At 40.9% G+C, this 20,484-nt stretch overlaps 3 protein-coding genes and 1 long non-coding RNA gene across 4 annotated transcripts; 2 read left to right on the plus strand and 2 right to left on the minus strand.

The window, feature by feature from the left end:
- Window positions 1–62: 62 nt before the first annotated feature.
- On the minus strand, window positions 63–1,119 carry LOC148152483 (uncharacterized). The gene is made up of 2 exons (XR_015762216.1): window positions 992–1,119; window positions 63–914 (listed from the first exon to the last, which is right to left on the minus strand). It is a non-coding gene; the product is annotated as an uncharacterized LOC148152483 (long non-coding RNA).
- On the plus strand, window positions 911–9,338 carry zbed4 (zinc finger, BED-type containing 4). The gene is made up of 2 exons (XM_014984986.2): window positions 911–1,028; window positions 4,564–9,338. The coding sequence occupies exon 2, from the start codon at window positions 4,759–4,761 to the stop codon at window positions 8,482–8,484; it is 3,726 nt and encodes a 1,241-aa protein (XP_014840472.2). The 5' UTR covers window positions 911–1,028; window positions 4,564–4,758; the 3' UTR covers window positions 8,485–9,338.
- An 896-nt stretch (window positions 9,339–10,234) lies between these two features.
- On the minus strand, window positions 10,235–14,637 carry alg12 (ALG12 alpha-1,6-mannosyltransferase). Its single transcript, XM_088003460.1, has 9 exons — window positions 14,431–14,637; window positions 13,720–13,852; window positions 13,478–13,651; window positions 13,207–13,401; window positions 12,948–13,052; window positions 12,039–12,261; window positions 11,789–11,958; window positions 11,617–11,692; window positions 10,235–10,694 (listed from the first exon to the last, which is right to left on the minus strand). Exons 1-9 carry the CDS (start codon window positions 14,587–14,589, stop codon window positions 10,448–10,450), a joined length of 1,482 nt encoding a protein of 493 aa, XP_087859586.1. The 5' UTR covers window positions 14,590–14,637; the 3' UTR covers window positions 10,235–10,447.
- Window positions 14,638–14,877: 240 nt separating this feature from the next.
- On the plus strand, window positions 14,878–17,907 carry creld2 (CRELD disulfide isomerase 2). The gene is made up of 10 exons (XM_014984989.2): window positions 14,878–15,246; window positions 15,738–15,820; window positions 16,032–16,142; window positions 16,344–16,435; window positions 16,526–16,702; window positions 16,784–16,882; window positions 17,005–17,088; window positions 17,224–17,319; window positions 17,435–17,569; window positions 17,650–17,907. Exons 1-10 carry the CDS (start codon window positions 15,106–15,108, stop codon window positions 17,706–17,708), a joined length of 1,077 nt encoding a protein of 358 aa, XP_014840475.1. The 5' UTR covers window positions 14,878–15,105; the 3' UTR covers window positions 17,709–17,907.
- Window positions 17,908–20,484: the final 2,577 nt, after the last annotated feature.

Genomic DNA, 20,484 nt, shown 5'->3' on the forward strand with positions numbered 1-20,484 from the left:
TATTTAAGCTCATATTTCTCTTTTCCTATTTGATAGAAGATGAAGGCAACACAGGAGAATCCTTTTTCTTTAATAACACACAAACTTTACTGGTAATTAGGTTTTTTCATCATCACTTCTAAACAGCCTCCTTGTTCCCAACATCCCCATAGAATAATGCTGCTCCTACCATGTCTCATGGTGTGTTTGAGTACCTTCTCCCATCTGTTTGCTATCCCTTACATTGGGTTGTGACAAATAGGACGTCATTCTTTCAACAAGTTTTGACATAGGTGTCCAACAAATAGATTCTCTAATACTTTGATTCATATCCATCAATGAGGTGTTTCACTTTGACAGTAGAGTACAGGTAATTTTCTGTACTCTACCAAAGCCTGTTGAAAAGAAATGTAGATCAAAAAATAGGAAGTCACTTAGTTACTTTGGTTTGTTCAGAAATCATGTCTTGTATTTATTTCTTTCATGGAGAAGTAAGTTGGGCTTGAGCCATACTTCAACAAAGAAAATCAGTTTCATTATCAGAAAAATGTTGAATTGTTCCATCTGGATTCTTTGACCCCCAAATCAAACAACTAGCAACCTACAAATGTGTGTAATCTATTGAAAATTACTCCCCCCCCACCCACCATTCAACATACAAACTGGATTTGGAGGGTGAACTTAATTAACAATGATTGTGAAACAATGATAAATAATGAAAGAACCCATTTCTGAATGGAACCAATTCTCATTTTGTGAGCACAGAAAAAGTGAAAAGTGTGAAAACGGAATCGTGAGGCCGCGTGATGTCACCAAACATTTTCAAGTCATCGGCCGTTTGGCCACAATGAAGACTCTGAGCCCGGTGACATCACTGAGCGCGTTCCTTCCGTCCGACGTTGCGTGGAGCTGCTTCTCCGGCCGAACGCGAACTGCTAGCAAACCAGGAGACAAAAGCAACAAAGTGAACCCCCCTCCGGATCAATCAAATGTGTCACAATTAACCGTTTACCAGCAGAAATCCTGCGATCACGTCGTCAGAGTGAACTGTAAGTACGCCGGGATGATGTGGGGCTCTGAAAACGGGGGCTTAATGCGGGCGGGACGTCGTGGTTGAGAGCTTCCCTGATTCGGATCCTGTGCGGTTCGTGTGCTCGGCTTGGTTCTGCCTTGCCAGGTTAGCTTGTATGTCCTGTGTGTGGCCTAGCTGGCAGCTAACCAGCTAGCAGACGTAGTACGGTCCGACCATAACGAGGCGCATATCTAAGAGTGTAGCGACAATTCTGCCTGTGTATGTGTAAACGAATCATAGCCGTGGGTATTGGGGCGAGATTTCACGTGTCAGAACGGCTTTACCTGTGAGTTGCTTTTGTGTGTTTATTAGCCTTCTGGCTAACTATTAGCTCCAACATAGCCACCGTCGTGTTTACTGATGATGTAGCCTTATAGCCGACAATATTTAACACTACACCGTGAATCGTGGATTTATGTGATGCCTGGAGGAGTGTAACGATCGTGGCTGCTCGAGTTCATTGTGGCTAAGGGAAGAGCCGGTAGGGAAGCACACTGATCTATAGTGGGGCTGTTATGAGCAGGTGATCGCTAGCCAACCGTGGCTATTTTCTGCTGTCCTCTCGCATCTTCCTGACTAGCACGTAAAGCTTAACCCGGAAAGCTCGCCGCCGGTGATCGATAAGAAAACTTCACATTTTAAAGGATTTCTGTTTGGAGTCGTGATTGATTCCAGGAAAAAAAAAAAAATAATAATAATAATAAAAACGTGTTAACGTATTCATAAAATCAGCAGACTACTGCTTTTGTTTGGGGTTAAAAATGAATCAATTGAATTTGTTAAAGCTTGATCATTGTTATGATCACACAGTTTCAACTAAAGTCTTCAAACCAATGGGTTTCACGTACTGGTATACTGTAAAGAAAATATATAGTTTCAATATTTACGGATGAAGACGTTTAGAATAGTTGTATGTCAGAATTGTTAAAGACTATATATAAAAAAAAAAGATAAATGATACCAAGATCAGGTGTGTAGGTGAAAAATCAAGACATATATCTGAGATTCTGGGATAATTTATGGCTTTCTTTTTCCTCAGAAAAATGTGAAGTGTTAACAGTCCTGTTATTCAGGCCGAAGATTGCATTATTTTTCAGCAGGTCATTCTAATTAAGTCCTAAAATTAAAATACAAATCTAGGACTTATGGACCATAATCTGATTTAAAAGGATCTTAATTATTGTATAATTTAATATTTGGAATATATGTACTTAAAGCCATAATCAAGCAGACACTTAGGCTGTTTAGTTACAAATTTCTCATAAATCAAACAATTTTTTATATGAAAACGTCAACAAGAATCTCTGGCTACTTCTCTATAAGGAATGAAAAAACATGTCTATAAAATATACATCACAAATTCTTTTGAATATTTGTATTACTATTCTCCTTATTTCTCTCATTGGATACATGTTTTTTTTTTCTTTTAATTAAATCCTTACTTCTTAAGTGCTTCTTTTATTATTATTATTATTATTATTCTAGCACAGGGTTTACCAGAATGAGCTGGTCGGCTCAGTTCCTGACCTTCTGTGATGTCTGCAACCCAAATACAAACAAAGCAGAATTGAAAGGCTTTTGTCTACGACTGAGGGATTTCACAAAATATACAGGAGTAGTTAATTAGCCAGCAATATGTTCATTTCAGCCTATAAGTTTAATGCTAATGCCGTTAGAGATTACGGTCTATGCGGGCTTCATTGTTATGTAAATCAGCACTGCAAGACGTTTTGTTGCGTTAGGAACTAGTCCCTGCAATACTGTGCATGTCTTTTTGTTCTGGTTTTGCTTCTGTAGTTTAGAACTCTGCTTCCTGGTTTGCTTGTCAACAGTTCTCAGTCTTGTCTGTGGTTATGGTTCTGAAGCAATTCAGAACCATAACCACAGACGAGACTGAGAACTGTTGATTTTTTCTTTTTTTTTTTCTCTTTAAAGTCTGCTTTCATAATCTGTTTAATCACAAAGTAATTGTTGACTTCTTGCAGGTTTTACTGTGTGAAACAATTAAAAATGCTTGATGTATAGAGTCACCTAATTAATGTGTATTCTCTGAATGAGGAGGAAGATTATTACGGGTTAAGCAATAAAAAAAAAGTGCCTTATTTTCTTGACAGTTGACCCAAAGTTACTCTCATGTGACCTGAAGTAGTCCTCTTCATCATTTTGGACATGAATACACCAAGTTGCTTAATGCTTTCTATCATTCAAAACTGTTTCTGCTTTGAGTATAAAATGCGACATTGCATTCAGGAGTAGATCAATATGAAATTTTCTCAAGAAATCATTTCATGTTATTTAGACAAATATGTAACACAAAAACGGACATGATTTAATCGATGTAACTAGAATCATAAGAGCCACAACTATTCCCACTGTCTCTAAAACACATTATTATTTAATGATATTTTTCACATTTGATATTTTGATCTTGAAACAGACTTGAAGGTGTTGTTCTACCTGTTTATTTTCTACATATCTGAATTTGTGACATCTCCTTACGCCTAAGGAGCACCCTCCTGATTTCAGTACCAGCTCCAGTTTTAGCTCAGTGATGTGCCACAAATCCATGTTCCAGATATGCATGCTGTGAGCAGTCCTCCTTTTTTTATATTCAGAAAGAACATCAGGCAAAAAGCCTCTAAGGTGTGATTCGTATTAGCGAAGGAAAGCTAATACGGCCGTTTTGTACCTGAATGTGTGACTTACCAGCATGGTATATTGAACCAAAGCATGGACAATTGATCAGTTAAGCAGAAACTAGATGGTTCATTTGTCAGACCAGTTCCTCAATTAGCTAACCTGCGTGTAGATTTCTAGCTGATCTTAAAGCAACATCCTCTTAAAGTGACACTAAAAACTGAGTGAAGGCAAATACCAGACGTTTGGATAAATTCCATCAAAGTGGGCAGAGACAAAGAAAAACTAAGGGACACGGCCAAGTGTGGGGGTCTGTGACACGGACAGCCATCAAGCCGTACCGTTGTAATCAATTTGAAATTTCAACTACAACAGCCATCCTTCAACTCAAGGTTTCACGGAGACAGTTTCAGGGAAAATTTAACCAATTTATAAGAAAATGCCACAATTTGCACAAAGATTTAGACAACTTATCTGCAAAAATATATTTTGGTATTCAAAAAAATGGAAAAGTACGACTGAGCCAAGAACCTGCACAACTTGGAGCTGAAACTGAACTTAATTCAGTTTCATTATATAAAATATTGCCATTTGTATAAATAATAGAAATGAAATAACTGCCCTTTACTTTGATGATTTCTAAATGACAATTTTGTTACATTAATACACTGTAAAGCTGTTAGTGTTTGGCTTCAATCTCGCAAACCGGTTTCATTTATTTGCCTTGTACAGGATCTAGTGAGGGGAAAAAAAAGAAAGCAAAGCATACAGGTTTGATTGCATCATTACGGTACACTTGTATTACCTGCTTTTGGAATCCAGTTTGTACCGTTTGCACTGATTCTATCTTTTTTTTTTGTCCCCTTTCTCTGTAGGTTGTGTGGAGAGAAGTGAAAAACATTTAATTTATAAATGGAGAGAAACAAGCAGACACTCAGGGTCAACGAAAGCAACACGCTCAATACCACACCTGCTTGAGAAGCACCTTATCAATGACTGCAGCTGAAACGAAGTGACTACACCCAACAACGCAAACCTGACTGATCCATAGAAACGATTGGGCTGCCACCATGGACGGAGAGGAGCATATTCCTCGCCTGAGTGAGGATTTCTTCTGTGTGCCTGACAGTTCTGCAGAAAGTAAAAAGAGAGAGGCGAAAGGGACCTGCCTGAAAATCGAGGGACAGGAAGGTTATGTGTTAAAGTCCTACAGCTTTCATTCTCACGATCTCACGGATGCAAAGTCGCCAAGCTGCTCCTCAACACTGGATAAAGATTCCCTCCCTACTTTCCATTTATCTTCTCAGGTAGACAAACGGTTAGACTTGGAGAAAGTATGTGACATTGCTCCATCGTCCCTCAATGATGGACATATAGACACTGAGAAGTATCCAAACGGTGGTGGACTGAGTGAAAGTGTCAAAGATCATATTGGGGATGCAAATGGGATGGAAGAGGAAATGCCAGATGACGAAAGGCTAGCATTTGGTGGCGCCATTGCCCCTTTTCTAACCCGAGACTGTGATGACTATAGTAATTTATTTAGCGGATACACAAGCACCCTTTATGATGTTGCCATGGATGCCGTCACTCAAAGTCTTTTGTCGTCGATGAGGGGTCACGGCAACCCGAGGAAAAAATCTCAAGCGTGGAATCACTTCTTCATTTCGCCACGGGACAATACCAAAGCAATCTGTCTATACTGCATGAAAGAGTTCAGTCGGGGCAAGAACGAAAAAGACCTCAGCACGAGTTGTTTGATGAGGCACGTACGAAGGGCTCACCCGACTGTGCTTATACAGGACGGCACAGATGCATCCTTCTCAAGCCTGCCTCTTTTTCCCTCATCGTTGATACCTCCCTCCCCAGGCTCACCAAAAAACGGAGACTTTTTTACTTCTCCCTCAAAGAACACGTCACCGTCCACATCCTCAGCTGAAAATTCAAGCCCGTCATCCAAAGAAGTGCTGCCCAAAGTCGAACAAAAAATGGAACAGTTTACAAACGTCGACCCTCTGAGTAGTATCCTTCCACCCTTTCCATCTTCACATTCCAGCGAAAACGACGACTTATTAGACGGAGGACCCGAGCGCCCTCCGGGAACCCCTAAGGGCGCCAGTTCCCGTCGCAGGTCGGCCGTGTGGAAGCATTTCTACTTGTCACCTGCAGACAATTCCAAAGCTGTGTGTATCCACTGCATGAATGAATTCAGTAGGGGTAAAAACGGAAAGGATCTCGGGACAAGCTGTCTCATTCGTCACATGTGGAGAGCCCACAAAGAGGTTGTGATCGAGGAAAACGGACATGGCAACCACATTCCACCACCCTATACAAACCCACCCTCGCTGCTGTCCCGCTCACATGATGCACTGGAAATTAAAAAAGAGCCACCCTTTCTTATCTCCTCCCCAGAGACCCTATCAGATGAACTACCCCAAAGCTTAGAGGAAAGCATGTTTATTAAGGAGGAGAGAGACCTTATGCATCTCTCAGGGCAGGATTCCTCTTTTAACTTATTTAAAACTCAGGGGGCTGATACACCACTGACTTCCTCACCATACCTCTCTGAAGGCCCCAGCCTCAGTCAGAACCATTTAGTTTTCCAACAGAATAAAAAGCTTATGAAACGGGTGAAATCTGAAGTGTGGCAACATTTCATAGTGTCGCCAGTTGACCAGTTAAAAGCACTGTGCCGTTACTGTCCTTGTGTCATTAGTCGGGGCAAGCGGGGCGACTTTGGCACAAGTTGCCTGATGAGGCATCTGATGAGACGTCACCCAGACGTCATGAAAAACCAAAAAAGCACAGACGAGAAGGAATCGTTCCCTCACCCCTACGCCATGCTCACCTCAACGGATCCAGTCTCAGCCAAAGAAGCTGACGACTCTGGCATTGACAAAAAACCCCCAAACCTGCCCGTTTTCAGCAAAAGGACGTCAAAACTGTGGAATCATTTCTCCATTTCCGACACCGATCCCACCAAGGTGAATTGTTTGCACTGTAGCCGCACAATTAGCAGAGGCAAAAAGACTACGAACCTCGGCACGAGCTGCCTCTTCAGGCACATGCAGAGGTTCCATGGACATTTTCTCGAAAGTAACAGTTCTATCTCAGGTGTTGTGCCGTCTGCTGAAGTTCGCATTAAACAAGAGCCAGTGGAAGACACCGTTTATCAGTCAGAGCAAAGCTGTGTGAGGTTTGATGAACACCACCCGGTTGCCAAAAAAACCACCAAGCTTATTGCGGAAATGCTCGCACTGGATCTTCAGCCATCAGCTATGGTAGAGAATTCTGGACTGACTAGACTGATAGAGTTCCTCCAGCCTCAGTATTCTCTTCCACCTTCTTCTTACTTTACCAGCACCGCCATACCAGAAATGTACAATAAGGTGAAAGATGTTGTGCTGACCCACCTAAAAGAGGCCGAAGGCGGCGTTGTCCACTTCACAACAAGTATTTGGGTCAGCAGCCAGACAAGAGAATACTTGACCCTTACGGCTCACTGGGCAGCATACGAGTCAAATCTCCGACCTCAAGGTCAAGACTTCCACTGTTCAGCTCTCCTAAGTGTCTCGCAAATAGATTGTGATCAAGATATGCACGACATCCCAAAGCAGCTTGAGTACCTGTGGGACAATTGGATCACCTCACCAGGGCTGAAGAAGGGATTCACAGTAACAGATAACGACACCATCAAAAATACCTTGGAGGAGCATGGCCATGTCACCGTGCAGTGTTTTGGACACACCATAGACCTCATTGTAAGCGAAGCCATAAAAAGCCAGAGATTGGTTCAGAACCTTCTGAGCATAGCGCGAAAGATCTGTGAACGTGTGCACCGTTCGGCGAATGCAAAAGAAAGACTGGCCGAGCTCCAAAAGACTCACCAGCTGCCAGAAAACCAGCTGATACAGGACGTTCCATCCAAGTGGATGACGTCCTTCTTCATGCTGGAACGCCTGGTTGAGCAGAAGGTAGCTATCGACGACTTGTCGATAGAGTGCAATTTCAGGGAAATAATCAGCTTTGACCAGTGGGAGGTGATGCTCTCAGTCTGCAACGCACTGAAACCCTTTGAAGTGGCCAGCAGGGAGCTGAGCAACCGCACTGCCACTCTGGGCCAAGTCATACCACTCATTCACATTCTCACCAGGAAAATAGATCTTTTGTTTGATGAGACTGTTGGCATCGACAATATGCTGATGTCTCTAAAGGAAGCAATGATGAACAGGATGTCGGCTACTCTGCAAGACCCACGTTATACCTGGGCCACCATGTTGGACCCGAGATACAAAACATCACTGTTCACAGAGGAGGAAGCCGAGCGTTGCAAACAAGATCTGATCCAGGAGCTGGACTTGTCCTCTTCTACCTCAGTTCCAGTTAGCTCTCTCCTCCCCAACGGCTGCGACGAGGACCCTGTTTCCTCCGACAACCCCCACTCAACCAGAGACAACCTCTGGCCCTTGATGCCTGAATTCAGGCAAAACATAAAAGAAGAGGACGAGGAGGAAAAGTCCGCAGAGATGGTAGTGCTGGAGTATTTGGAGGAAGACATCTTAGATCAAAGCTGTGACCCCCTCGACTATTGGAACCTGAAAAAGTTCCTGTGGCCCGATCTTGCCAAAGTAGCCGCCCGTTACGTGGGCTGCCCTCCCACCATCGTCCCAGCAGAGACGCTGTTCAGCACCGCCGGTGTCAACTGTGCTCTAAACCAGCCCAGGCCAATGCTGGACAACATAGAGGGACTGCTGTTCCTTAAGGTCAACCTCCCTTTGATCTATTTTCAGTACTGAACATTACTGAATATTAATTTGAAAACTGTTCTATCAAGGACCAAGTTGCATAGCTGTGAAATGGGTGGGCTTGTGTGGGGCTAATTGTAAGATAGGGTTTCATACACTGATTCTTAATGCAAAGGCCAGATTGAGGGTTTCTTGTATTGTGTACTACTGTTAAACACTTGGAGCTGTTGTGATGAAACGTCTCAGTGAGAAGTGTATCAGGGAGGGATTTTCTTTTTTTTTTTTTTTTAGCTGTAGGGGGATAGTGATGGTGTGTTTGGTTATAATCTTTTGTTCTTGTTGTTTTTTCTGTTGTCTACTCTCTCCTTGTGCCTTAACCAAAACTACTTCAGGTCAAAATGCTGTAAATATATAAATTGTGCTGATTGCATCAGGATCCGTTTTTTTTTTTTTTTTTTTTTTTTTTAAATTAAACATAGATGCAAGGAATACTATTTTTTTCAGAATGACAACTTGGCCCAAAAACAAATGCTGTGACTGAAAGATGTTTTAAGTTAATGCTATTTAATTTTTCTTTGTAAATTTGAGGCTTACGGTACTGTCACTTAGAAATATTTTTTTTTTTTTGTTTTTTTAACTCACTGAAATGTTTTTAATAAGATGATGTATAATGTGGCTGTATTTTCAGAATAAGGTGGGTTTTTTGGAATACACCAGTCGTCTCTTAAGCACAATTTAAGTTTATGTCCAGGGGATTAAATTATGGGTTTATTATTGATTAACAGTGTACTGTACATTTTTATATTAAATGACTCTGAACCTAATTTGATAAACGTTTTAGCATTCAGACTGGAAACATGCAAATTTTGTGGTCATTTGTAAATAAAGGTTTTTCTTGAACAGTATTCTCTCTCTTTTTGTTAATTCTAGCTTTGGTGTGAAGTTTTGAAGGATTTAAAGGGTTAGTTCAGGATTTATAAAGGGATTTTTTATTTATTTAGTTTTACAGGTATCTTTTTACCTGCAGTAGGTGACGCTTGCCTTCATTTAGCATAGGTCCAGTTTAGTTTGGCATTGAGCATCTAACATGTTTCAGCTCACAATAACTGGTATAAAAGGGTGAAATGAGTTTAAGGAAATGCTACCTTAAATCTGTTAGCTTTTTTCCAGGGCATTTTCAAGAATGTAACCATTTAAAAAAAAAATCTCATTTTAAAGGCAGCATTTTTATTTACTTATTTATTCCTGATTTCCAGAGCTACATCAGCACCTTCAGAAATATTTCCATTTAGAGATGTACTCTTAAGAAATGTCAGCTCATTCTACTTAAACTTCAAATAAGGTTACAAATTCACAAAAATAGGATATTGCTCAATTGACATTTTTGTAGAAGGAAAATTTGTTAATCTTGATAACGTTTAGTTCCCGTTACGTTACTGACAAAGACTGTGCTGCGTTCAGCTCTCTGGTTGCTTATGTGAGCCATTAAGAAACAAGGTCACCCACTGCTTTATAATGTGGTTAATCTTAGATATTTTGGTCCCATTTAGTGTTTCAAACAGGAAGATTATTGCTGTTGCACCACCTGCAATTCCTGTGAAAACAATTATCCAATGCAAAGTTATCAATTTTAGCAATTACAAAGCAAATTACATTTTTAGGATGTTATTTAAGGCTATGAACATTTTGGTTTGGCCTCAAACCAATTAAAGCCGTTAGCTTTAACCTCCAGCACCGACCACTCTGGGTTTATATCACCCCTCTCCAAAATGTCCTGAACTCTCTAAGGATAACAACATGCTTTCATTTTCTCTGTTTGGCTTTATTCATTTACAAGTCAAAATATATAAATGATTCTCTGGTGTAAACAGCTGGATGCGTTTGCTGGGGCAGAAGATCATATGCGATCTGTGCTGGTATGTGACACCAAGACATTTTTTTTCTTTTTAATCAACCTAGCAGCATCATTTTTAATTGTCTTTGGTCACCTTATAGTTCTAAATTATATTTCCGCTCATGTTTCTCTTGGTGTGCCCTCCCAAGTCTTGCTCTGCATCAGCACAGCTTTCCTCGCTAGGTGAACTCTGACAGGTGGGAAGTGAGCTGTGCTAAAGGCGATGTTGTTGAAACCTTCGACGTAGACCAGAGGCTTATGAGTGTTGTGCAGCTGCTGTATCTTGGTGATGTTCGCCTCCATTAACAGGTGTGAGTAAACCTGGAGCTCAGGGCTTGTGCTGTTTATGTCTTCTCTTTTGTCGTATCTGTAGAATTGAAGACTATTTATTAAAAAGATAACCAAAATGAGGGGCGTTTTTATGTCATGGCACAAAAGTAGCACCCTCCCGCAATTCACTGGTATCTGATAAAGATTTGTAAAAAGCATCAAAATGATTGACCTTGTAGCAAAATTTCACAGTGAAAAAAAAAAAAAACTGGAGGGGAGTGGTTAGTGATAATTGATTTTTTCCTTTAAAATAAGTAAATATGAAACCTTTAAATGAAGAGTTTATCTTTTAAAGTTCAGCATCATAGAAGTTGCATTAAGTAGCAAAACTTCTCATTTCTTTAGGGTGTCATTATGTGACAGTCCTGATTCTAAACCCAATATTCAAAATGGAAAAGACAAGAAAACATGCCGTTCAAGCAGCTTGTGTGTTCATCGTTTTCAGTCAGAAAATGGCAAGAAAAAGACAGCTACTTGCCTGTTTCCTTGGGACATAAATATAAGGATTTATTTATTTATCTCGAATATTTAGAAGTATAAAATCACACACATGAACAAGGAATGCAAAAGACATTTTTGTACCACAATAATCTTGACATGCTCAAAAAGGAGTAGGAAGAAATAAGAAACTTATATAACATAAAGGCTTATTTCTATTAACCCCTCTCCAAAACAGGAAAAATAGGGAAGCATGCCATTTTTACAAAGAAAATGTGATTTTATAAGTGATAAAATAGTAGAAGAAAATAACTAAATAGCTTATTTCCTTGGGGAAATGATGATGCTACAGTTTGAGAATGATTAAAGCATTATAAACAACTGACACTGCAACAGGACCCAAATTTCTTCCTTATTTCAGCAGCATGGAATTGTATTTAATATGTTTAATTGAATGCTTTTTACATTTCTTTAGCAGGGCTGTCAATAACAGTGATGGGCAATGTTTACACAACACTTACCTCCAGTTTTTGTTTTGCTCTAAGAAGCGTGACACTCCTGTTTCAGCAGCAAAGGTGTCAATGTGAACAAAGACATCTGGGGGAGGGGAGAGGAAAAATGTGCGCACCACGTTAAAATTCCAGAAGTGTGTGTTAATATTAGGAAATAAGGTTACTTAATTGCGGTTGTGACCTGCTGTGGCTGGAAACAGCCTGTGTAGTTCCTGGATTCCCTTGCCGCCCGGGTAGTTGTGATGGGAAACATACAGGCAAAGGAAAGTGTATGATGAGTTGATCAACAGCTGGCCAACCACAACTGCAGAGCCCAGTTTGTACATCCAGGATTTCTGATAGTTGCACAATCTGAAGCAAAACAAAGAGGGAAAAATGAATGAAATATATATAACTCGATATAAGATTTTTTAAAATAAACTTTAACTTGCATGAAGGAACAGCCGCGTGCAGCGGCCAAATTGAGCACAGGGAAAGTGTAAATAATGAAACGCATCTCCTTGTGAGGCAGCAGCGAATAGACGAGGATGAAGCCAACTGTGGGGAGCAGCAGCAGCCTAATCCGCCTGTCCAGGAGGCCGAGAGGCACGAAGAGCAGCGAGCAGCCCAGGACCCGAGGCACGGCGGAGTAAAAATACCACAAAAAGGGCGAGGTTTAATGGAGAGAGGAGTTAGGGAGAACTTGGGAGTTAGACAGAAAAGAACTATTTGGGGAAATCATTAGGATTTCCATTTTAAAACAAAAAAACTGAAGACAGTTGTACATTTTTCCCCTATACAAATCATGTTCGTTGCATTTTTTGCACAAAATCATTCTTTGATAATGAGCTGTTTTTTGAGGTCTCTGTCACTTTAAATCCAAACAAACTGCTGTTGGCCCCGCCCCCCCAACTCAACTTTTACACTTGCGCATGAAAATGGCTGCAGACAGATACTCAATTATTCAATAGCACTTCTTTGAAAAGCACAACAAACAAAAATTCAGCAAGTGGTCAACACACAAAACACTTGTCTTTTCCAGCAGCCATTGTACAGCGCATACAGAGGTAAATCCAGCTGACCAAACGTGCTGGAGATCAGCTTGAGCTGCTAGGTTCAAGCAGATCCTTCGCCGGGGTTGCTAGGTGAGGGTCAGTGCCTGCTGGTTTGTGACATTATATTCCATAAGTTTTTGAAACGGCTCATTTTCTAGAAAAACAAAAAAGAATTTACTGCCAAAAGACGGCTCTGTATGTTTTTTTTTTAAGCACTTGGATTGTTTTTAGAAGCAGTAGAAACCCAAATGGAAGTCCAAAAAGCAAAATATGACGTCTACATTATAGGTTCCCTTTAAAAGGATATTCCCCAGTTGGAGCTTTTATTAAGAATGGTGTTGTACCACAGCACCTGCCCCTCAGGCCACAAAAGTTTCCTCCAAAAGAAGGTGTCAACAGCCACCGTCAGAGCTGCAGCAAAAACATAAAACAAACATATTTCTGGTTTAATTGTATGCAATTATGAAGGATAAAACAAATAAAAAAATGAATTTACTTTCAGTCCACCTTAAGAGATGCTAAACGTTCTGCCCACCTCATTAGATATTGTAAATTCTGCTCTCACCTAGGGAGAAAAGTCCAGCAGGAGCAGCATAGTAAATCAGCTGCAGCAGCCCCAGCCTCCTGCGCAGCAGCGCCATCAGCAGCATGAGGCCCAGCAAGATGCAGAGCTCAGACCGGATCACGATGATGACCAAAGCGGAGAGTCTGATGAACCAGCCGTGTTTCTGAGCCATCCAAGACGTGAACGCTACAAGAACTTTGGGAGGAATTTTGCAACCATAAAGAAAGAGATGTACCAAGATTCCTTCGGTAAAGATGTTAGTGTAGCGTACCTATTGGCAGCGCAAAGACATTGGGGAGTGTCCTGGTGCTGTAGAACATGAGGTGGAACTGGGAGGCACAGGTCAGGCAGAAAAGACACGCAACTGTGGAGCCAAACTGCCTCCGCACTTCTTTCTGCATATGCCACAGAGCGCCGATCACGCAAAAGCCCAGTGAAGCTCGGACTGAGCAGAACGTACATTAGAAATCCTCACATTCAAGTTAAAGCAGTCATTGTCTTTTGTTTCCTTACCTATATACTGAGTGTAGAACTTCGGTGCCTCCAGCAGAGATGATAAAGAAACAAGCGGGGAGCAGAGCGTGGAGAGGAACAGGGGTCCGAGAAAAGTACGTGGCACAACTCCAGGGAATTCATGATGGTCATACTGAGAGAGAAGTAATATTTTATAGTTTCCAGTGCACTTAAAACATCATGAAAACAATTCACTTTTAAAAAATATACAGACTAAAAAATTTTCATTTTCCAACTTAAAACCATCAAACCATGAAAACAGACATTTGTTACACCAATTTTAAACAATCTTGTTTAAATATTTACATTCCTTATAAAATCAGTACTGTCACAAACATTAATCATTAATATTGCCATATGTAATTTACAAGATGCAAGTTTGTTATTTCTTGCTAAGGTTTTCTTTTTTTTTACTTTTCTTTTTTCATATAACAAAATGTGTCAGAAAAATGTTATCCATCTTGCACAAGTTCTATTAAACCTAAACTTCAAATCAAGTAAAAATAAATAAAATGCAAGTTTTACGGAAATTGCATTTTTAAAAGTATTTATTTTAATATGAAGATATCCTTTATTTGTACTATGATAACAGCCAAAGTAGTGTCATGAACTGTTGACATTTAAGCAATTAGTTGTTTAAAGGCGTTTTGGTTTGTCTCTTCTGTGCGCATGCGTGTGATTTACAGTCTACATCATTGAAAGTCTGCTTACCTTGTCAAAATCAAGTCTGTGGTACAGAATGTCGTGCGTCGCCTGTAAATTAAAGCTTTCTTCGACTTTCGTGAAGGGGCAAATTAATAAATGCAGGAAACTCAGAGAAATTAACAAAAACAGCAAAGGTTTCCCCCAAACATTCTTCTTCTCCGCCATGACAGCTGGCGAGCCGACGATTTTACTTCCGGTCAACACAGGAAGCGAACGCTCTCAACACGCGTTGAAGTCGCTAGATATTATTTGTTTTATCCCAAAACGTATCAGTACCTATTTGGTATTGCAATAAAGAGGTTTTCTAAAATAAAAAAATATGTTTTTGAATAAAACAAATAGGTTTCCTAAATTTTCCACGTGTGGCTAAATTTTATGTCCCGCTCGTGGCGGCTTGTGATTGGTTGTTTTAATGATTGACAGACCTTTTCGCCAATTACTACAAGCCACAATCAACCTCAGAGGCTGACGCGGAAAACTAGAAAAGCATCTTTTTTTTCTACAACCGGCATGTAAATACTACTCAGCTGCGCTTTGCATAGATACAATTATCTTAAGTTTGATGTCAGAATAGTTCATTTAAATGTATCCAACCGTTACAGAACTTTATAGCTAGGTGTATACCAGTTAGTGAAGGGTGCTACTGTCATGATAGCGTGATTGAGTCTGTTTGGGTGAGAGATGCTGTCCCCCTGCCTTCCACAGCTGCGGCTCCTCTCCTGCTCCATTATTCTTATTTTGCTTTTTCAAGCCGGCGACACCAAGAGAGATTTAAAAAGCGCCTGCAGCACCTGCCAGCAAATTACTGAGAACTTCAACAAGGTCAGAGATCTTTTCAAAACACTCGTCTTGCTTGCACTGCCGTGCTACACTATTCAGTATCATGGAACAAAATAGTATTTTAGGCATAACTGTCAGGTGAAAGGAAATGCATACACGCCTTAATGCATTTAATTTCTGCTTTTTGCTTTAAATATGTGACGGGCATTTATGCTCAGTCCCTTTTAATCTGACATCCCTAAATACAATTCAGCGCAGTTAACTGCTTTTAGAAATTGCTGTCAATTATTGCTAAAATCCGGCTTATCACAAACGTTTGTTTGGAAAACTTTATAAACTAACTGCACCATGAACACAGCAGAAAGGTCAGGTGTGAACTTTGAGAAGATGAATCAGTATTAGACTATAAACCAATGTCACCAGTAAGGCATATCTGATAAGTCGACCTCATTGATCTACGTGCAAAACCTCTTCCTCTTTCCATTTGGTATAAATAATTTGGGTTTGTGGTTTTCTTCTCTCTTTTTTTTCAGGGCTATGACAGAACAGCAAAGCAGAACTTTGGAGGAGGCAACACAGCGTGGGAGGAGAGAAAGCTGTCCAAGTATGAGACAAGGTGAGACGAGTCCAGATCGTGCTGTCCTCTGCTAACTCCAGGTCAACCTGATGCAGAGCCGTTTGACCTCGGCAGTGGAAGCTTATCTACGCTTTTAGATAACAGATCATTAAACAACAAGGTTGCACCGAATGGAGAACCTTTACTTTAACTAGTCACTTCCTTTTCCTCCATGCCCTGTGTGGATATATCTATGTCTGTCTTCCTGCAGTGAGATTCGCCTGATGGAGATCTTAGAGGATCTGTGTGATAGCAGCAGCTTTGAGTGCAACCGCATGGTGGAGGAACACGAGGAGCAATTCGAGACCTGGTGGTTTAAAAAGTGGGTGTCTGGTGAGATTGACAAAGGAACCGTCAATGAGCATGAGCTGATGTTCAGAAAAGTGTTTAAACATAAGCAATTATCTAATCTGGGACCTTTTTGTACCTGAATTATTTCACGATCAGTTCACAAGTTTTTGCAGTAAGTTTCTGCATTAATTGAAGCCCACCTCTCCCCATTTCATCTCCTTCTGCGATGCAGGAAAACCAAACATCCAGATCTGCATAAATGGTTCTGCATAGACACTATCAAGGTCTGCTGTCCAAAGGGAACATTTGGACCTGACTGCAATGGTAAGGAACTATTCTAATGAAACCAGAGGAAGAATAGATCTGGCTGTAATATTTGATGCACCAATGATAATAATAATTTTGTTTCTGAAGCTTGTATAGGGGGCTCGGAGAGGCCGTGTCACGGAAACGGGGTGTGTGACGGCGACGGGACCCGCGGAGGCAACGGGAAGTGCAGCTGTGACCACGCCTATAAGGGGGAGTTCTGCTTGGACTGCATCGACGGGTATTTCAACGAAGTCAGAAACGATACCTTCTCTTTGTGTACAGGTAAACTTTAGGCTAACTTGTACAGGAATCGACATGGTTCAGTGAACTGGTCAGTGATTCAGGGTCTACATCCTCCCATAGAGTGCGACACGTCGTGCAAGACCTGCACCGGCGCAACCAATCAGGACTGTGACGAGTGCAAGGAGGGCTGGGAGGAGGATGACCAAGAAGCTTGTGTCGGTAGGAGGAACACCGTCCTGTTCTGCAGACCCTATGTGGGATTTAATTATAAGGAAAGACTTGGTGTAGGGTTGCACATTTTGAAACTGATACATTTGTGTTGTCGACTGAATGATTTGCAGATGTGAACGAGTGTGCCAAAGAGCCCTCACCGTGCAAAGAGGATCAATACTGCCTTAACGCTGAAGGTTCCTATTCCTGCAATGGTAAGGTTCACATTAGTTTCCTCAGATTAAAGGGGGAAAAAATTCAGAAATAATAAAATAATCACAATATTTTCAATCTTTTCACAGCAGCTGAACATTGAATTAATTAGTTTTGATCGGCTTGAACTCATATAGGTTGTGACGAGGCGTGCACCGGCTGCACTGGAGGTGGTCCTGATGAGTGCCAGGCTTGTGCTGAAGGGTACCAGGATGTAGAAGGAACCTGCACTGGTAGGATGGAAATATTTTAGTAGATTGTAAATTGTCGAGGAAAAGAACTGTATTACCATGTGTACAGAGTCATTTTTACAGTTATCTTTTGCTTATTGCTGTACTTGTTTTCTAGATATTGATGAATGTTCACAGTCGGACCCTGCGTGTGTGAAGGAGAACCAGGAGTGTGTCAACAGTAAAGGCAGCTTCATCTGCATCTGCTCCAGTGGCTATGAGGAGAAAGATGGCGAGTGTGTCCAACAAAGCGGTGAGGGTCAATGTGTTAAATACTCAAACATTTCACCGTTGGTAACACTACTCTCACCTTTTTCCTTCCTTTGTCTGTAGATGAAAAGGAGGAGTCTGAAGCATCGGAGACGACTCCAGGGCCACACAGGGAGCTCTGATGTTGAAACTTGGACCAGTATGTGAACGAACTGAACCTCATGACTTTTTTTTTACTTGGACCGCAACCAATATACCACCTGTTTTCAAAACCCACCAGTGTTTTCCAGTAGTGGAATTGGACAGAAACAGGACATTTTATGCCACTGTTCATTTGTTTTAATAATTAAAGTTGTTTCAATAAAAGTGAATAATGTTGAATTCAATGTGATTCTATTTTAACTAATCAAATACTTTCCATTTTATTTTATAACTTTTAGAATGGAGCAAGTTTAACTGAAGCAGTAAATCAGTGGAAAATCAAAGAAGGAAAATGGTGTTGGGCTTAGGGCAACTTTGTGTTGCAGTAATTTGAAATCACCACATGATGGCAGTGTTAAGTTGCTTTTCAGAGGCTCAGTAAAGGAGCCAATTGGTAATAAGTTGCATAAATGTATGCATAGAAGGCAATTACACAAGTGAACACAATAAAATGGGTATCCCTTAATTTAAATGATTAAGTAAAACGTTAGTTTTACAACGCAAATGCTGGGAAGTCAAAACGGCAAGTCAACTGCTACAAAACAAAATCCTAGGAAGTTAAATTTGTTTTGGAATGCTATGAAACTGAAATATAAGGTCTGAGTTTTGCTAGTTTGGTAGTTTTGTAATGTAAAAAATAGGTTTGGCATTTTGAACACAAATTGATTTAGACATTTTATTTTGAAGTTTTAAGTTATTTGAATTAACCATTTTATTTGACAGTTTTCAACTTTTTTTTTCTTTTTTCGCAAGCCAAAAGAAACATGTCACGCCTACATTTGTAAAGCTTTGAGGAAAAACTGCCCGACAACGCAGGAGACATTTTAAATGCAATCGTGTTGCAGTGACTTGGGATTGCCACACGATGGCAGTGTTGGCTGTTGAAATTTCGATCTTCAGCGCTCACATGTCTGGAATGGATCCAGAAAGCGCGGGATGCTGTGTCGGTGTTTTAAATCATCTTTGCTGCGCACTCAGTGTCCTTAATAATACAGTATTTCCTCTTACATTGATCCAGAGTTTCCTTTACAATCTGTGGTAATAAAAGTACATTTCCCTACTCTTAAAGCTTAATTATTTAAGAGATTAGTCTTAATCTAGATTACTTTCCTCGAACTGGGGACAAGGGGAGGTATTCATGTTTCTTACCAACAATTGCCCACCCTTCAGTCTCTCCTCCTGATCAACCCTTTCCGCTATCTTTGGGATGATGTAAGTTGTTTTGATTTGCCCGATCTTGCTGAAGGTGGAAGGAGCAGCCAGTTGAGACCTGTCTGAGCCAGCAGCAGAGATGCAGAGTTGCCCTACTCCGACCCTCGCACTCAGCATGCTGGGCTCATCACTGCGGAGGCATGGATTACACTGTTAGAACTATCTCGTGTTATTAAATATTTTATCCATAACTCAAAGGAGAAAGTGTTTGCTTTAGGAGATGGATGATATGAGGTACTTGGCAAGAAGAGAGCATCAGCGTGAGTCAGCATCCTGACTAATACATGAGTCAGTGTACCTAATACTGATGCTACCCTTTTAGGTGAATTTAGCCTTCATCAGATGCATATTTGATATGATGTTTTATGTCCTGGAGATGAGATGTGCTCCACTGAGCCTGCCTCAGTAACAGCTTTAGTGGGAAAGTCTGTTGCAGGAACCTGAGGCTTAATGACAGTTAAAAGCAGATTTGCTTTTTCCTCACTTGTGCCTTCTCCCAGTGCTAACTAGAAACAACCGATAAGAGCCAGGAGGCAAATGAACCAGTCTTGTAGAGGTACAGCATTGTCTTTGTAATATCTTGACTGATCTCTTTAGATTTTTTCCATGATGTCACACCAGGAAGCATTGTATTTAAGTAGTTCCTTAAGGTATGTCCACGGGGGCATATTTAACAACCTCAGATGTTGTGAATTAACCTATCAGAAGCTTACAAAGCTTTGACATCACCTTGTGGATTTCCCCAAATTGCCTAAAATTGCTTTTTGTATATGTACACTTCTGACTTGGCAAATTACTCTTGGGCCACATCTTAAATTCATTTACCTTATGAATAACTTGAAAATGATGGAACAACTGTTTCACCCTCTGGGAAAAGAAAACAATACTCCTTCATGACTTTCTGATTTTCAGTGCTTTGAACTTGTGACCCGTTTGAAGACCGCTCCTTTAACCACCAGGCTTTCCTTTTGTTGGGGATTGTTTATTCTGAATGCTGGCCTCCCCTTCCGTGCGGTAAAGCGACCTAGCTTCAGTTTTGCACATGCATGCGAGCATGCTCGCTCGCTCTGTGGTTGGAGGGGCACCCCGATACTTTCTTTTAACCTTGGTGGTTTTCCGCTGCCAGTAAACCTCAGCTGTGAAGCACATGGTCCAGCTGTAGCAGGGTGACTACTAGGACGCTTCCAGAGATGGAAAACACAGGGACACATGGGTGATAGCACCAAAATCTGTATTCAGTGTTTTTCATCTCTCTCTTCTTGTTCAGTGGCATTTCTTGGGCATCTAAATCTATTGCTCTTCTTCTTCCTCAGTCATCAGGGGTTTCATCTCAAACCAGCTTATTTCCCAGAGCTATCCTTAGCCGAAAGTCTTCATTGTTCCATTATAGGCCGGTGGGACGGGGATAATCACAGTGCCGAGATGCTCTAAGGGAAACTGCATGTTAAACTAGAAGCCAGATGTGGCACCATGTGCTTTTGTTGTCTGTCAGCGGTCTGCACTGCCTCTGATGTCAGGCACTCCTTAAACTTGCTGCCCTCTCTG

Source organism: Poecilia mexicana, unplaced genomic scaffold (genome assembly GCF_051168715.1).
Source record: "Poecilia mexicana isolate PSO_F unplaced genomic scaffold, ASM5116871v1 scaffold_23, whole genome shotgun sequence".
Lineage (NCBI taxonomy): Eukaryota > Metazoa > Chordata > Actinopteri > Cyprinodontiformes > Poeciliidae > Poecilia > Poecilia mexicana.

What these genes read in the sequence shown, in the direction of transcription:
- zbed4 (XM_014984986.2), top strand. Translation starts at nt 4,759, where the DNA reads ATGGACGGAGAGGAGCATATTCCTCGCCTGAGTGAGGATTTCTTCTGT.
- alg12 (XM_088003460.1), bottom strand. Translation starts at nt 14,589, where the DNA reads ATGGCGGAGAAGAAGAATGTTTGGGGGAAACCTTTGCTGTTTTTGTTA. An exon ending in ACAGACTTGATTTTGACAAG is followed by an intron (nt 13,853 to 14,430) that starts GTAAGCAGACTT and finishes CTTCTCTCTCAG; the next exon opens with TATGACCATCATGAATTCCC. An exon ending in TAAAAGCTCCAACTGGGGAA is followed by an intron (nt 12,262 to 12,947) that starts TATCCTTTTAAA and finishes CTCTCCATTAAA; the next exon opens with CCTCGCCCTTTTTGTGGTAT.
- creld2 (XM_014984989.2), top strand. Translation starts at nt 15,106, where the DNA reads ATGCTGTCCCCCTGCCTTCCACAGCTGCGGCTCCTCTCCTGCTCCATT. An exon ending in AGGTTCCTATTCCTGCAATG is followed by an intron (nt 17,089 to 17,223) that starts GTAAGGTTCACA and finishes GAACTCATATAG; the next exon opens with GTTGTGACGAGGCGTGCACC. An exon ending in TGTAGAAGGAACCTGCACTG is followed by an intron (nt 17,320 to 17,434) that starts GTAGGATGGAAA and finishes CTTGTTTTCTAG; the next exon opens with ATATTGATGAATGTTCACAG.